This window comes from Diaporthe citri (assembly GCF_014595645.1).
Source record: "Diaporthe citri strain NFHF-8-4 chromosome Unknown scaffold_5, whole genome shotgun sequence".
In the NCBI taxonomy this organism is placed as follows: Eukaryota; Fungi; Ascomycota; class Sordariomycetes; order Diaporthales; family Diaporthaceae; genus Diaporthe; species Diaporthe citri.
This window is the reverse complement of record NW_025064850.1, coordinates 1-15,990: the sequence shown is the minus strand read 5'-3', so window position 1 is coordinate 15,990 and position 15,990 is coordinate 1. Positions and strand designations below refer to the sequence as shown.

Sequence of the window (15,990 nt, the reverse complement as noted above, 5' to 3'; positions counted from 1 at the left end):
GCAGCTCGGAATATTATTCAGTCACCTCAGTCTGCCACGGCTCCTGAGACAACCAGTAAAGAAAAAAAGCAAAGGGGGCCATGTATGAACGGGGCAGGCGTGGCTCGACTTGCTTCGCTGTGGTGTAGCCTTGGCAATTCCACAGACGGTGATGGGACTGGCCATGTATCTGTCTCGAAAAGACCCAAAGGTAAGGTTCGACAAAGGGAAGGTAAACTATCCCATCTTTACTGCTCCTCGCCGTCGGCTAGTAGCGCGGTTCCATGCTAGGTCCCAAACTTGCTGCCGTGGGGACTGTCGACATGCTACTGACGGCAGGTTCACAATAATGACAATTAAACCATTCGAGGGATGAACAGAAAGATATCATGGATTTTGCATGTCCAGCCCCATGTGAGAGCTCCAGAAGAACCGAGCGCAGGTCAGCATTTAGGCAACTGTAGTTCCTTCGGTCATTGGTTAACTATGCTGACTTAAAGCTCTCTGACAAGAGGGGCTGAACATTATTTGACCTCTGGGAGTCTTGAATAGGTAATTAGATACCGCCATGGAATACGACACGTATCAAGGCAAGATCTTCACAAGCCTAAGGGTTCGGTTCCTCGAACGCGGCACAGAAGCTCTTTGTCACAATCAAAGAAATCTCAGCCTCGACCGAGTCTAGTTTGTCTCCCAGAGGATTAGCGTGTACGATAACACGGACGATTTGAGAAAGATAACAGCGATCTCGTTTCTTTCACAGTCTGGATGTAGTAAATACCTAGCATGTGCAAAGCCATGAACAGCTGTCCTATGCTCGACACAATTGCCCCGCGCGCGGAAAGTGCCCAGGTGTTTAGTCGGTTGATGGGTTATATCAGCGTTAACTGTCAAAGGACGTCAAGCATGTGATTACCCGAACATGGTGTGGCGTGAGCGTTAATTTGTCTAAGTGGCATGTAACGGCAACTTGAAGACCAGTATGAGCACTGAACATAAAATACGCGGTTTACCTGACTGCTTCTTCTTTGTGCTCCTGTTGACTTCATTCCACATGCCTTAATCTTAGAAAGTTTAGAGATTCATATTAAACTGTCATTATCATTTGCCACAATGGCCTTCCAGACTCCACCCAACCCGCGATATGTCGATTCTCGCCAACGGCTCTCTGAACTGGCCAGAGTCATTGGTGACGACAAGAGTCGCAACTCAGAGCAGCTCCCTGGTCTCGCGAAGCTCTTAAACGAGTACGCAAGTGATGACATCAAGACGCCGCCCAAGGAGGACTTGATACGTCGCCTGATACGGGTGTTCAAAGACTCCACAACCGAAGCGTCTTATTCTCAAGTATTGAAGAATTACAACAATGAGGAGCAGCAACTTATAAACCGTTTCGTGGTTGACCAAGAGCCAGCTGCCAAAGTTGGCAAAGACTTTCATATTGGACTTTCACCAGGTGCAAGGAAAGAGTTTGAGGATCTTGATTCCCAGCCAGATGGCTTCATCGGCGGAGGACAACTGTCCGCCAAACATCACTCAGGTGCAGGTGAACTTGTCCACCATATTGTCGACGAATTCAAGTCTGCAGCCAACACCGTGCACTCCTGGGTCCATCCTCACACCAACTTCTCTGTGTATGATGATCCCGGCAACAAGCACAAGGTCCCAGCGTATTTCGACAAGGAGTTTCAGAACTGGGGTCGCACCGTAAAGAACGTTCCGAAAATCACCTGTGTTCCCACCACTTCGTACGGAATCCAACAGATTGTGCAGTACGCAAAGACTTTTGACATGAATGTTCGGGCGTCCGGATACCGACACTCCTGGTCACCAATCTTTGGCAAAAACGGACAGATTTTGATCTCCACATTGGACCTCCACAAAGCTGCTGTGCTCCCGAACTTCGAATCCCTGCCAGATTCAGAAATCGGCGAGTGTCCAACAGAACTCAACGCGATCACATTTCAGAACACTCCTGAAGCTGGGAAGAGCCGTTTGGTTCGCGTCGGAACAGCCGTAACAAACCAACAGTTGAGGCGCTGGTGCAATAGTCAGGAGGGAAACTTGGCGTCCACACTGCCGTTCAATGCCATCATCGTTGAGATCACACTTGGCGGATCTAACGCCCCGATCTGCCACGGTGCAGGCCGAAGCCATACAACATTAAGTGACCTCGTTCATGCAATTGAATACGTCGATGTCAATGGCACCATCCAGAAGCTCAGCAAGGACACAGATCCCGACCTCATGAAGGCCGCCAGTGGCTGCTTTGGTCTTCTCGGAATCATTACCCACATCACCTTGGAGATGATGCCCATGACCTATGCAGTCATGAGGCCACAGAAGCTTCACATAACTGAGGCTATCCCACTCCCGCCAGGAATGACGAATGAAGATCTACCGCATGTTCTCCGGCCAGAGACACCCATGACGGAGGAGCAGCGCGCCAAAGCCCAGGCCGCATTTGAAGACAAGGCCCGCAACAACTTTTACGCGGAATGGTTCTGGTTCCCCTACACTTCCAAGGTCTGGGTCAACTGCTGGAACACAACGGATGACCAAGAAGGCGAGATCGAGTATCCAGGCGATACGCAGGTGGTCATCCAGTGGTTCCAGACTGTCGCTGCACAGGTCTTGCAAGTATCTGATGCGATCGCGGATTTACAACACACATTCGCATGGACACAGACTACCTTGATGTCTACATTGGCACTTTACGCAATGCCTGAGGTCACAGACGACCAGCCAGCCATCAAGACTCAGCTCCCCAACGCTCTGCACTTCCGTCGAGCAGTTCAGAATGTCCGCGTGCTGGACACCGAGATGCAGATACCCCTGCTTCCGAAGTCAGGAGTTCCTCTCTCTGAGGCAAAGTTCGAAGACGAGATCGACTTCAGCAACGTGCAACGCGCTTGGTGGGCCGCTATTCTCACGGCCTATAAATACCATGACACCTGCCCCCAGCGAATGCCACTCGAGATGCGGATCACTGGCCCGTCACAAGTGATCATGGCGCCGTTCCGAGGCCACAACCTCGGAAGCGCCTCGATCGAGATCCTGACGCTGGAGAACATGCGGGGCAAGGAGTGGCTGGACTACGCCCAGGAGGTCCTCGACCACTGGATGGACCTCAAGGACTCGCGGGGGGAATATCTCCCCACGCGGCCGCACTGGGCTAAGGAGTGGTACAACTTTAAGGTCCGGGGCCAGCCGATGATAGACTATGTGCGGAAGTCCTATGCGCATGAGATAAAGGAATTTGTCTTCCGCCTGGGGCAGATCGCGAAGAAGCAGGGGTGGAGCATGGAAGAGGCGAAAAGGCGGTTCGGGAACGGTGCGTTGGATGCCGTGTTTTACACGCAGCCTGTTGCGTCGCTCAACAGCGGGGTGAGGTCGGCGGCGGACAAGCAAGAACGATCCTTCATCACGACGACACCGGTCATTACCATCAATTGATACAGAAGGTGTTTGAGGCGCAAGTGGTTTTCTGCAGCTGAGGCTTGTATGGGATGGTCACAAGCAGAATGAAGAATGTCGACCTGCGATCTTGAAAAGACGTGCACAAACCAGTCGAATATGAATAAATAAGTGGTATCTCGATACAAGAATATCAACTACACGTTCAACTTCGCCTCCACCATGCATACTGTAACTGAATATAGACCGTGAAACCCGCCACCAAATACGCTCCCAAACTAAATGCTGAAGAATGGTCGCCTGTCCACTTTATGTATACGACGACAAATATTCCCGTAGCCAGAATCACAATCCACGACCACCAAAGGATCAAGACGTCGTTTAGCCTCTCATTAACACGAATACCAAAACCCACAATGTCTGGTATACAATCGTTTGGTAATGGGGTATTGAAGAGACGGCCATCGAGTTTCTTAGCCGCAGCGTTAAACCATTGGTATCCAAGATGAGGTCCTGGGTACCTAAGATCGTGCCACAATGGGATGTTCATGGTAGTACGTCTCATGGGAACAGGCTTATAACAGTAAGGCCATGGATTCGCCGAGGAAGGCCATTGACCACATTCGAACTGGTCAGGAACGGGTTCCTGTGTGGCCGTCTGAGAGACTACTTGGAACTGCAGATGCTAGAAGTCAAAAGATGCCTCATATTATGGAGACTTTCTGTTTCAAAACGAGCTTACCTTGACAAAGTCGGCAGTGCTAGGCAAATATAAAGGAGCCCATAGACCGCCGTCTGGCGCCCATCTGAACCACCACTCCCATAGGGACGAGTTACGTATGAAGGACAGTATCTGACTTTCTCGTAGGGACTTGGCGAACAAGGACTGCCCAAGACACGCTGGTAGTGATGGCAGCAATAATGAGACTGACCAATGGCGCCCCTGGCGAGCTTGCTCGTATTCCCTTAGCAAGCCTCCCAGAAGCATACCGTCATTCCAATTCTCAGTGATTTCGAGATGCCGAACTTTTGGCAAGGTCTCGTACTCTCTCCCGCTGATACAGACTAGTAAGTGCATTATCTGTGGTTCGGCTGAACTTGGCCCTATGGTAGGTACGGCGACACCGGTGGGCAGACTTCGGAGGCTCGGTGATGTTGTTCGAGACGGTGTCATTTGGGCACCTCGGGAGGAACTCAAACCCGAGTAAACTGGTGATGGCGTCGCGAGATTCGACTGCCGGGGGTTGGATTCACCATGCTGTGGCAATGTTGGGCGTTCTCTGACCGCTGCCGCACTGTTGTAAATGCTTTGCCGTACGCTTTCTAGACCACCGCCGGGCTCCAGTTCTTCCACATCAATGTACGTGTGTCGACCACATCCCTATTAAAGAAAGAAAAGAAATATCATAAGTATCTGACGTTACTCGTGGAGGAGGCCATAAAACTGAGCACTCACACATAAATACCATATCCTTTGCGAGCAATCTCGAGGCGGCCAAAGTCTGTCAGTTATCCATATTTTGACCTTCGTCGATATTGGAGTTGTGGCTGCAAACAAGCCACTGCCGGCATCTTGCGAGGTAGATGAAGAAGGTTCCTGAAAGCTTTCAGAGGTAGGATGTGTAATGGAATCTGGCCCTTTTCGGACGGGAGAGGTTTGAGCAAATACCCCCTCGTCTTGATTTTCGTAGCCATCGTTCACAGGAACTTCGTCCCTCAAGGCTTCCTTTTCCGAAAATCCTAGTTCTGACTCTACAATCCCGTCTGTGTTTCCGTGGAAAAATGACAATTGAGGATCCGGGGTGGTGGCACTACGAGCTAGAGGTCCAGAAGTTTCCTGCTTCTTCCGGTGACTCGGGCGAATGAAGTCATGGAATCGCTGCTTGTATGATGCAAATGCCTGGCTTGTAACCAAGAAGTCTCCTGTCGCTTGAAGAAGACTAGCACCCGGGGATGGTTCGAGAAGACCCAAACCGGTCTCTGAGTCATCGTCACTCGAGCCTTCCTGTTCGTCCCCCATGGTTTGGTCTGTTGCCTGACGGTCGACTAAGGTGTCGAGATATTGGTCGAGTCTCGAAAGGTCTTCTTCTTCCTGTACAAGGGGTACTGATGTCCCATCATCGGGGATCATTGTCTGGAAAATATCTGAAGAAATAGCTTTTCTCCTTCTTCGAGACTTGAGGAATGAGGCAGCCTCCGCTTGCGGCGCCGTCTGTACTTCACGAGCGATTTCCAGATAGAACAGTTTCAGAAGACGCCGATTGTTGTCCACAAATCGAGACTGTGTCAGCTTTTGACTGGCTTCCGTGTATAGAGTGAGAAGTTCTGTGTCGCACTGAGTAAATTTTGCCACGATATAGTTCACACCAACTTGTCCAAGAGAGTGACTGTTCGAAGCTGTTGAGCTGATCGAATCAGGTATACTCGCAATTGAATCGATATCATCGCTAACCTCATTTGACCATGAACTGGGTTGGCAAATGCCATTGATATCCGGAGTGTCAAAGCACTGGTCATCTCGATCCAGTGAAGAACCGCGAGGCCATGTGCTGGGAGCTGTGGATTGCTTGGATTGCGTCCCCGAAAAGCTTTGAAGATATGAGACGGGATTTTCGTGTTGCAAACCAGAAGGAGATGAACCCTGAAAGCTTTCTGAGGTATCATTTGAATGCGAGGTTGGTCCTTTTCCACCTGAGGGTGCTTCAGCAGATATCGCCTTATTCCGGCTTTTATGGCTGAGGCTATCTTCCGCAACAGCTTCCTCCTTCGAGGATTTGTCTTTAGGAATGGCAAGTCCCAGTTCTCCAATTTCGCTCATCTTTTCACTGGCGACCGTGACATCATCATCTGTGAGAGCGGCAAGAAAAGTGTTGTACATATCGCCGTGGATGTGCTGTGTGTCAACAATATCCCTGGGGCAAGGCATATCAGTATTTGAACCGTTCAATCGGAATTCAGAAGGACGGAGAACTGACCACTCTTCCTCCTTTCCAAAGTCATCCAGATATTCCAAGTGTTGCCTTCCTTTTTCATCGTCTCCAAATCGAATGAACTGGAACATCACATGTGTTCTGTTCAGGCCGCGGTTCTTCATCTCCTGCATCAGTTTGCTGATAGGCACAGTCGGTCCATTACCGTCTTGAAGTCCGTCACCCCATTTGCCGTCGGTGAACACGAAGATGGTGATAGGCTTGTACCAGGCCGGAACTTGCCCAGTTAAGGGAATAGAGACCGGGAGGCGCTCCACGATCTTCTCGTTGATCAAAGTGCTCAGGCTGCTTTCGATGCTCCCTTTGACAGACACATGGTTTCTCAGGTGGAGTTTGACTTCTTCGAGAAGCACGGTCGTCTTCCTACTCTTGATGACATCAAGTGGCTTCGAAGCGAAGCTTAACTCCACATCATCAGGGTCCATGGTCTTCGCGATGTAAGCAAGGGTCTGAAACGCCACCTCAATCTGAACCGAGTGTTCCCTCATAGACTCTGTGTCGTCGATGAAAATGAGGAGGTCGCGCCGTCCCAAACTCTCGATCAATTCCTCGATCATCTTCTTCTGTGTCGAACTGACATGGCCCTCCAATTTCATCGCTTTCCGCCAATCGGCTGCGTCTTGCATTGAGAGGATGGAACCTGCTTCTAATGTGTTTCGTAGAGGATCCTCAGAGACCTGAGGAATATGCTTCGCCGAAGTTGGCGGGAGCGCAAGCTCCGCTTTTGCGTCTTGAATTTCCTTCTCGAACTTGCTGTAGAGAAGATTGGCTTGTAAACGATCTTTGTGGGAGACCAGCATGTGATTCTCGATTATATCCAACACACGAGGCGTCATCCTGTCGTGAGAAGGAACAATGCGTCGAATGTCGCGATGCATCTCATCGACGGAAGCGAGCCGCTCAAAACCGTCGTGAAAGGCATTCTCATAACCACTGTTGGCAAAACCCTTGATGCTTTCCAGCTCCTCCCGGCGACGATGAAAATATCTTTTCCTTCCATCCTCGCCTTCTGCAACCCATGATGCAGCATCACTGAAGAGAGCTCCTGCTGAAAAGATGTCGGCGTCCCATTTAATGCCACGAGGGCCAATCCGTCTGATGCCCGAATGATGGATGGACTCGGGAGCACAGTATATTTGGTTGCCTCTACGGTAGACTGCAGGGATATCGGATGTGTCGGCTCCGATATCCCTAATGCTGCTGTGCCCGAGATCGGCAATAATGGGGGAGAACTGATACGGTCGCGACCGAGAACGTATATCGAGTAGGATGTTGTCCGGTTTGATGTCCTGATGCACTAGCTGGTATTGATGTGCAGACTCCCCTGAAGGGATCACCTGATGGATACGATGCAGACCAAGAGTCAACTTCGAGAGGCTCTCCCAGAAGTCTAAGATGTCTTCGGAAGTCCGTGGTGGACGTCTCTTTTGCAAGTACTGGAGCAGGTCACCTCCCGCGACCCATTCCATGACGAGGTTGTAGGTTTCTCCGTGTTGGAAGGTAGCGTAGCATTTGACGACATGCTCGAGGGAGGTTGGGTTCTGGAGTAATCGTGCAAATGCCTGCACTTCGTGCCGATAGTGTTGTTTGTGTTGTTGGCCGTGATATGTTTTGAGGATGTAGGACGGGTGTGCCGTGGACGTGCCGTCGCTCTTTGGAGGAAACTGAAGTCAGAAACTGCACATGAATGTATAACACTTCCAGGGGTTGGTTCCGTCCCCAACTTACCTTGAGTAGACTGTTACATGACGGATGGAATTGGATCTTTGTGATGGCGGCTCTGTCACTATGCAACTGCTCTCTAATCGTAGCTTGAGCGCAAATCGGGAGGATTCGTTCGGGTGGCAGCCATGTATCGTCAAGGCTGTATCGGTCGAGTATCACAGGGAAGAATGTCCACTGGTGACTTTTGAAGTCGTCGAACATGGCCTGGTAAGAGGGCAACTGTTCCCAAGGCCCGGGGAGAGTTGTGGCCGGAAGTCTTTGGTCCCAAAGCTCATTTTTCTGGAAGGCTGGAATATAAGACAAGTTCCCTGTGTAGACCAAGGTTGAGAATACGCGGATGTACTGTTCTCTGATCAGGTCGAGGCTGGTGACTATGCCCTCGGCATAGCTCTCGCATACATCCTGGATCCTTGCATCTGTCCAATATGTAAGGAGTTCGGTGTGTGGTATGTAATGTTGCTCCATGCCGCTTCCATCTCTTCCTCTGTATTCGTTTTTCTTCCGCTGAACAAATTCGACAAATTCATCGGTAGGAGCCGAGTTCGGGTTCAGGGGATGCTCTTGGACGAACGGAGGTGTCTCGTCCATGAGATCCTGAGTCTGGTCTTCGGTAGGGGTCAAATTCAGGAAATCCGCTTGGATGGACGGAGGTGTCTCGGCCGTGGGATTGAGAGTCTGGTCTTCGATCGGGGTATCGCTCTGGGCCATCACCAATATTGACGCGACCAACAGGATAGATTTACCCTTAGCCGTTGCCTGTGTATGTGTGGTACGGTGTTGATGCCCGAGCCTTTCTTGAAAAACAGAGCAATCGAAGACAGTGGGCTAGCTTTTGTGCTGCGTGCGCGGGGGAACTCTCCGACTTGCAGTACGCATCTGGGTGTGTTCGTATGCGGGCACCCAAAGCGGGGCGGTCTGGACATTATATACTGGGGTGGGGAGACTTTGGAGACTTTTGTGACAGGTTGACGGCGGGCGCATGCCTCGAGGGGTTCGGCACAAGTCTTCGAGATTGGGTTGCTACAGAAAGACCACGGTAAGTAACGATTGAGATCTGGCTTTGGCTGACGGTCGCATTTACAGTTGGTAGACTTCCTATGTTGACGAGGAATATCCCCACCGCATTGTATCTTGCTTCGAGTCAGAGCTGGACCCTGTCTGGTTCGCGAGCCGCAAGGCAATTCCACATACGTTGGTCAGGAGCGATGGCCGGCTTACGGAGGGCCATAAGGCAACACGCACTAGGACAAAACAAGAAGGGACTGGCATGGTGGTACCGCCTTTGCATATTGCAGGGGTAAGAGTGATGTTCCAGGTGTTAAAACCGATCTGCAGGATTTCGAGCTATTCTGAAAAATGGCTTCTTGATACTGACTGGCGATGAAGGCATCAGGCATCCCAACAGAAATACACGAGGTGACTTAGAGCAGTCCTGGACCACTCTGATGCAGAGTTTTTAACCAGTCGGCAAGGGTCAATGTGTGCTGGATGAACCGCTTCTTAATGTTTAGAAACATAAAAGTGATAATTAGCAGGAGATGGATATTGAGCTGTACACAACCCCGAGTCTTGTGCCAGCCTTTGACTTGTATATCATGACTTGACCATGTGTTGTTTGAGTGTCTTACGAATAAGGAAATGTGTAGCATGATTTATAACAATATATGTCTGATGATGTCTGATGAATAAGACCCGACACAAGCCTCTACACCATGCGATGTGCACCAATACCTGCCTCCAGTGCCATCTCGACATTCGAAGACCTAGCGTAATTTTCCGAAAGTCTGCCCCTGGCCCGGTAATAAAAATACGCCCAGCAGGCTAAGGTGATCAGCATGATGGGACACGCGACCAGGAAAAAGAGTTCAAGTCCAACCCAGCTTGTTCTCCATTCCCCGAACTTAAGAGCTTCGTCGAACCTAAGAATGCCGCTACTGAAAAAAGTCTGCGAATGAATTCTGGATTAGTGCGAGTCACGTCGCGAGAGATTATGGACACGTGACTTACAGCTACAAATGTGCCGGGAAGAAAGACGAGTGTCCATATTGTGATGATATGCATCGAAACAGCTTCTCTTCTGGCCTTGATTGTCATGACATGCATGCTGTCTGTGGAGACTTTGGCCTGCATTGCTAGCTCTTGGCCCAACTCCCCCAACCGCGTGTTCCTGTATTCAAGAATTGCATTGAACTGCGCCTTGTTAATTTCTGGTGTATGAATAGCGCCAGGAAGATGGTGGAGTACTCACAAACACTATATTCTTCTCTAGATCGTGGAGTGTAGCTTGTAATCGCGCTTGGTGGCCGTCCATCTCCCGTGTGATCTTGTCAATTCCGCGGAAAAAGCCAGCGACGTCCTCGAGACAGTCCTGTAGGTTTACAAAGGATAAGAAATCCTTGGACTCGATGATATCTTGGAAATACTGCTTCAATTCTTCGAGGACCTTCTTGTTTTGGGCAAGGATATTGATCGCTTCTTGGAGTCTGCCTCCGAGGTAATGAAGCGATTGAAGCTGGTCGAAGGAGAATATCTCATCGAGGACCAAATCTTGGATCCGATCATTGGTGCTGATTGGATTTGTAGGCATCGACGCGGTAGGCTGGTTTAGCTCGCTGTCCACTCCGGAACTGGATCTGAACATCCCCAATACTCGTCTAGATCTTGAGGTAGGCTTTTGAGATGACATTAGATCAGAAAGTCCGGTTGCTTGCCTCCCTGAAAACAGTGACGCCCAAATTTGATTCTCCGTACGGGTCTTCTGAATGTTTTCGTCCTTAGACAGCTCCATGACCGGTGTGTATCTCGCAACAGTCCTAGGCCGACTCAGCAGAGCCTCGAGATGATCGATGTATGAATCCCAATTCTCGGCAGACCATTGAAAGATGAGCATGTGAGATCTAAGGTTCGCCAAGAAACAACCCTGAACTGTTTGAGAATATTCGGGGTGTCTTTTGCGATAAGCAGTTGTTGAGGTTTGGAGGCGGTTCCTCATCAGTTTGTTTCCTTTCAGGACGATCCAAGCCGATCGACGGCAAACAACATCGAAAGAATGGTATGCTGCTGTCTGGCGTATAAACCATGGATCCTCTCGTTTCTCATCTTTCTCTACGCCAATGACGTTAAAGCAGTGCTGAATGCGGAAGCCAGACATGTTCAAGGATGGCAGGCTCAGCCTTGACTGGGACTTCCCCAGGCATGGCTCATAGTAGAACCTAGTCTGCGTGTGAGGGTCTTCTCGAGCCCTGAAGGTGAACAGAATGTTCAGAAAGGAAGGCATGACTTGATTGTGGCTCAATAATAGGAGCATTTGCTCTTTCTCGCATGCAAGCGGATCCCTAGAAGATACCGATTGCACGAAACTAGTGTTCGATGTGAGAAGAAGGTCAAAGCTTGAAACAGGTTGGACACCTCACATGTATCTCTCGATTGGGCAGCTGGCACCCAAAGCCATGACTTGCTGGACATCTGCTTTTGTTCTCAAAGTTGGCGTGAGATTGTAGTCTGACAACATCAATATCAGTTTATGCACCCTGGGCAATGACCTCTAGTGTGAAGCATGATTTACCTTGGCCCTCTGGTTCTAGAGTCCACATGTGCAGTATTCTCATCCTGGGACTCGGATGGAAAATTTTCACCTTGGAATCATTCAGCATAGCGCAATAGGAGGCGAGTTCGTGTTCAAACTCTGAGGCATACACAAGATTGGTTGGATAATCGGCCCACTTGTCGCAAGACTGTGAGAACAGTGACATGCCATGTTCTGTCTCTGGGAGAGCCATGGCTGTTGCAAGCGGTAATCCAGTTCTGCTGACGCTGGCAAGTTGCAATGACAACTGCAATTTGCTAGACCTCGGATTGCAGTCTTAGACAAGAGTATGAGTATCGAAATTGGCGTCTTCTTCTTGAAGGGCTGCGCAATATGCCGTCGATATGCTCTTTTTTTTTTTGGGGGGGGGGGGGCAGTTCTGATCAACGGCGCGTGCGTTGCAAGCCTGGGGACGCGCATGTGTTCTTAAATGTGGAAAAAGTCCCCCCGCTGACAGCCCGTCGGGGTTGACGTGGCACCTGCATGCCGGCGGGTGGCACAAAGTAGGCCTTGAACCGAGTGGCCAAGAAAAGGAGCTATTCGGCGACGCACGAATTCATGCGCTGCCATTACTATGGCTGTAACCATGCCAGCAAAGCGAAGCAGTAATATGATTTCATTTCGGCAACCATTGATGGTCCGAGTCGAATACATGAACATGGTACATTCTCAAATCTCCATCAGGCCTCCATGTTCGTCTTCGACTCCGATTCCCAGATACCGAGTTCTGGTGCTCGACGGGTCATTCGGCCCATGGGGGGACCCGCAATCTTCCAAAATACTTCAATACTGGCCACTCTTCACTTTCCTTGAATTCAAGAAATCTACATTCCTCAGCAGGCTCGCGAAGATTGACTAGGATATGATCTCACTCAACCCATTCCAAGTCAGCGTCCGCAGATGCAAATACAGCCAGCTGGATTGATAGCTCTGAGCCTTCGTAAACTCCGTAGGGTTCTTCAGCGTGGATACAGTTCGTTGGGCGGGCTGGTGAGCAATCAATCAGTCACTGTTGTTTAGAAAGGGGGGGGGGGGGAGTGACTTGATGACTCCAAGAAGCCGATAACAAGCCTTGAATTCGTTGATCCTCACTTCTACAGTAATGTAGTTGCTATGGGTGGGGAAAACACTGCTACTCGAGCAGGGTGTCTATCTGTAGATGGTAGGCGGAGATGCAATCCACCGTCATTGACGCCATAATCGGTTTCTCCTTTCTTTTCCCAAAATAAACGAATTTCCGGGATCTCCCCAAATTCGTAATTATCGCGTCCAGAGGTTTGCTTACGCATTCCTCCTCGATGAAAGGGGCAGACGGCAAGGCAGATTTACCTATCCCCGAGCGCCGGTAGCCTGCATGAGAGCTGCATCTGATGCTTACACCTCTAGCAGTGTCAGCAAGGTGAGACCAGGGAGAGTGGCCCCACGAGTGCCGTCGCAATTGGCTGCGTCTTCTCCTGTGAAATCACAACGGCGGCTGAAATTCGAGCAAAAGAGGGGTCAACTTAAGCCTCATTGTGAGTAAACGCAGCCATCACAGGCTGGTCAGGCCAAGCCGTGCAAGCATGGGAATGCAGACTGAGGTCTGGACCAGGGGTTGTGTGGCCTCCAGGCGCACAGGATTGCCGCCCAGCTGATGAGGACTCCAGTACTTGACAGGGGAAGTGAGAGTGCCACACAGGGCGCTGTCAAAGTCTTACCAGAACAGATCCTGGCCCCCAACATCTTATTTTTCGCGCCCTGATGATCAATTTACGCTTGAGCCTTGAGACCTCCTGTGGTCGTCGTCTTCATACTCGTCTCTATGCAAATGCGTTGTATCCATGTCACGTCTGTATAGCCCAGAAGCGCAAAGAGACTTGTTGAGGTACATGAACCTGGTAGAGACGGCCATGGTAAGAATGGATGCACCCACGCCCATGAGCATGGTCTTGGCCGTTGTATGATGGCTTGCTGGATTCAACAGTAGACATGTTCCGTGTAATGAGTGCTCGGACCTTGTGGATGTCTCGTTTGAGAATGTACTTTTTTCGGGACTTGTCAGCCATCCGATGCTCCTTTTCAGTGTGCCTCTACAAAACAAAGCTCTCCCAACCATGCTAACCGGGCAACGGTAATTATCCCGCGAGATAATGAAGCACTGCCTAGAGATTGACAGAGGGTGAGCCAGCAAGGGCCATTACTGACCACACTTATCATGCCCGATGGCTCCGTCAAATGATGATGTGCAGTCTTATTTGTGTCGAACTAGAAGCTCCTGATCCCTTGCCAAGCCCTACAATATCAATAAAGAATGAATACAGCTATAAAGCTGTGAAGTGAAGATTTCAATGCAACCGTCGCGTCTCAGTCTCAGCCTGGATCATCCAAACGCCTCTCCTACCCATCTGTACACCTCACAAGCACTTAGTTGTTATTGCACGCGAGGTAGCCCTGGGTCGCGGCAAGAGAGCTAAAAACACAAGAAAGTCAGTGTCTCAGATCTAGAAGGGTGTAACTTTTACGTGTTGTGATCAGACATACCAGGCATTGGTGCAGTCGGTGGCGGATGTATCACCGCAAGCTTCGAGACAGTCTACCTGAGTGGCGGCGACATCCCTGTAGCAACCGAACAGGCTGCGACTCTCAAGCTGGATTGGACTCGCAACGGCAGCAGCGGCAAGGGCCAAGAAGACAGAAAGCTTGAGGAGCTGCATTGTGAAGAGTTCTTTGAATTATTCCTAGTGGATGTTTGTGATCGTAGTATGCTGATGCTGGTCTGAAGAGACGAGGGTGTAGATGGTGATGGATATGATGATGATCTCGTCAAAAACCAGCAGACGTTGGCTCGAGTCTTATACTCAATTTTACGTCTAGGATAATTCATTTTATCGCTCACTAGGATCATGGCAAGGCTGGAATCACAGCTACAGATGCGAGGCGAGTCGTTTCAGCCTCGCCTCTTCCGGCTCGCCACAAAGTCAGCCATTGGAGTCTGTCAGCCAAAATGTCAGCACGCTGGTCAGCATCCTTGGCAACACGAACGCGAGACCGGAATTTTGCCGCTTGTGAACCACGATCTCTGTACATCTGGAAACGTGATCATTTACATGACTTCAGCGAAAAAGGTTGCCGATCTCACTCTCGCCCCTTTGCCATCCTGAACGGTGCTTAATATCACTTATCACGTACGAGGGCGCATGACACACACGAAAATGACAATGAAATCTTCATCTTCTTCCCATAGCTTACTTATTGCACCCTGACGCCAAACATTGAATCAGTCAAACCATGGAGACTCAATGCAGCCCAGATTCAGAGGCAGCATTTGTGCCTGCCTGTCAGGGATCTTCGTCAGAAGAGGAGGGATCTGCTTGGAAAAGATATCCAGCACTAATCCGCCTTGGAATTAATAACAATGCGCTTCCACCGCTTAGCAATATGCATCAAATAGTGAAAGGGCGGCGTTGATAGCGCATGGTCATCCAGGATGGTTATGTGTAGAGGCTATAGTATCCTAGGGTTAGGGGCTTCAACAATCCCCCGCAGCTCAAACTTCGCCCCTTGAAACCTGAAGCTTACCTATTCACAGCAGCCACCACACATCCAGTTCTACCTTCATGTGGATGAATCTGACCAAGGCAAGGTTGCAAAGCAGAAACCCACAACAAATCCATACCATGTATTGAAACTTTGGAGATGCTGACACCCACGATCCTCAATGTTGTCCTTCCATTCTACGCGGTCGGCCACACTCCTGCCGTAACCTTAACGCGAAACGTGCCTCAGGGTGTCGACGCCGACATTCTGCTACTTGGATCGGGAGATATCCGACACATATTATATACAGCGTACCATGAGAAGGGCCTGCGTGAGTGTTGTGATCCTGCTGGTCACGGATGACACCGGCTCACGATTCCACAGCGACCAGAAAACTCGATATCACCTCGTGTGATCTAGAGGATGCAATAATTGGTACGTTAACACCGAACTTGCTTCTCGTGCCGACTCTGACTGTTTGAAGCTCGGAAAGTCCTCTTCCTCACGTTTCTGGTCACTCGGGGCATGGAAGCAGAGCCGCAGCTCTTCTGGAACGTGTATTATCACCTTTTCCTGGATGAGGAGTCAGCTCAAGTTCTCCAGTCGCACCTTGTTCGCCTGGTGGCCGCTTCGAGTTCGCCCAAGGACTGGAGGGAAAGCGAATTCGGTGGGAATTTCCGCTTTGGCACTGTCTCCACTCTTTCCTCTGTTCGCCGTATTTGGCACGCTTACCTCGAATCTCTGCGGAGGACGGACCATGATCAGTACCGAGCGGAT

General features: G+C 50.1%; 4 protein-coding genes across 4 annotated transcripts; 2 read left to right on the top strand and 2 right to left on the bottom strand.

Annotated features, from left to right (window-relative positions):
* Positions 1–1,092: 1,092 nt before the first annotated feature.
* INS49_010745 (uncharacterized protein) lies at positions 1,093–3,435 on the top strand (the record flags this gene model as incomplete). The annotated part of the gene is made up of 1 exon (XM_043171468.1): positions 1,093–3,435. The coding sequence occupies one exon, from the start codon at positions 1,093–1,095 to the stop codon at positions 3,433–3,435; it is 2,343 nt and encodes a 780-aa protein (XP_043023213.1).
* A 1,466-nt stretch (positions 3,436–4,901) lies between these two features.
* Positions 4,902–10,698, bottom strand: INS49_010744 (uncharacterized protein; the record flags this gene model as incomplete). The annotated part of the gene is made up of 7 exons (XM_043171467.1): positions 4,902–5,000; positions 5,066–5,677; positions 6,152–6,308; positions 6,372–8,038; positions 8,115–8,867; positions 10,119–10,301; positions 10,360–10,698. The coding sequence occupies 7 exons, from the start codon at positions 10,696–10,698 to the stop codon at positions 4,902–4,904; spliced, it is 3,810 nt and encodes a 1,269-aa protein (XP_043023212.1).
* Positions 10,699–14,100: 3,402 nt separating this feature from the next.
* INS49_010743 (uncharacterized protein) lies at positions 14,101–14,390 on the bottom strand (the record flags this gene model as incomplete). The annotated part of the gene is made up of 2 exons (XM_043171466.1): positions 14,101–14,146; positions 14,218–14,390. The coding sequence occupies 2 exons, from the start codon at positions 14,388–14,390 to the stop codon at positions 14,101–14,103; spliced, it is 219 nt and encodes a 72-aa protein (XP_043023211.1).
* A 982-nt stretch (positions 14,391–15,372) lies between these two features.
* On the top strand, positions 15,373–15,977 carry INS49_010742 (uncharacterized protein; the record flags this gene model as incomplete). Its single annotated transcript, XM_043171465.1, has 3 exons — positions 15,373–15,544; positions 15,598–15,648; positions 15,698–15,977. Coding segments are annotated over 3 exons (503 nt in total), but the record flags the coding sequence as incomplete, so codon positions are not given.
* Positions 15,978–15,990: the final 13 nt, after the last annotated feature.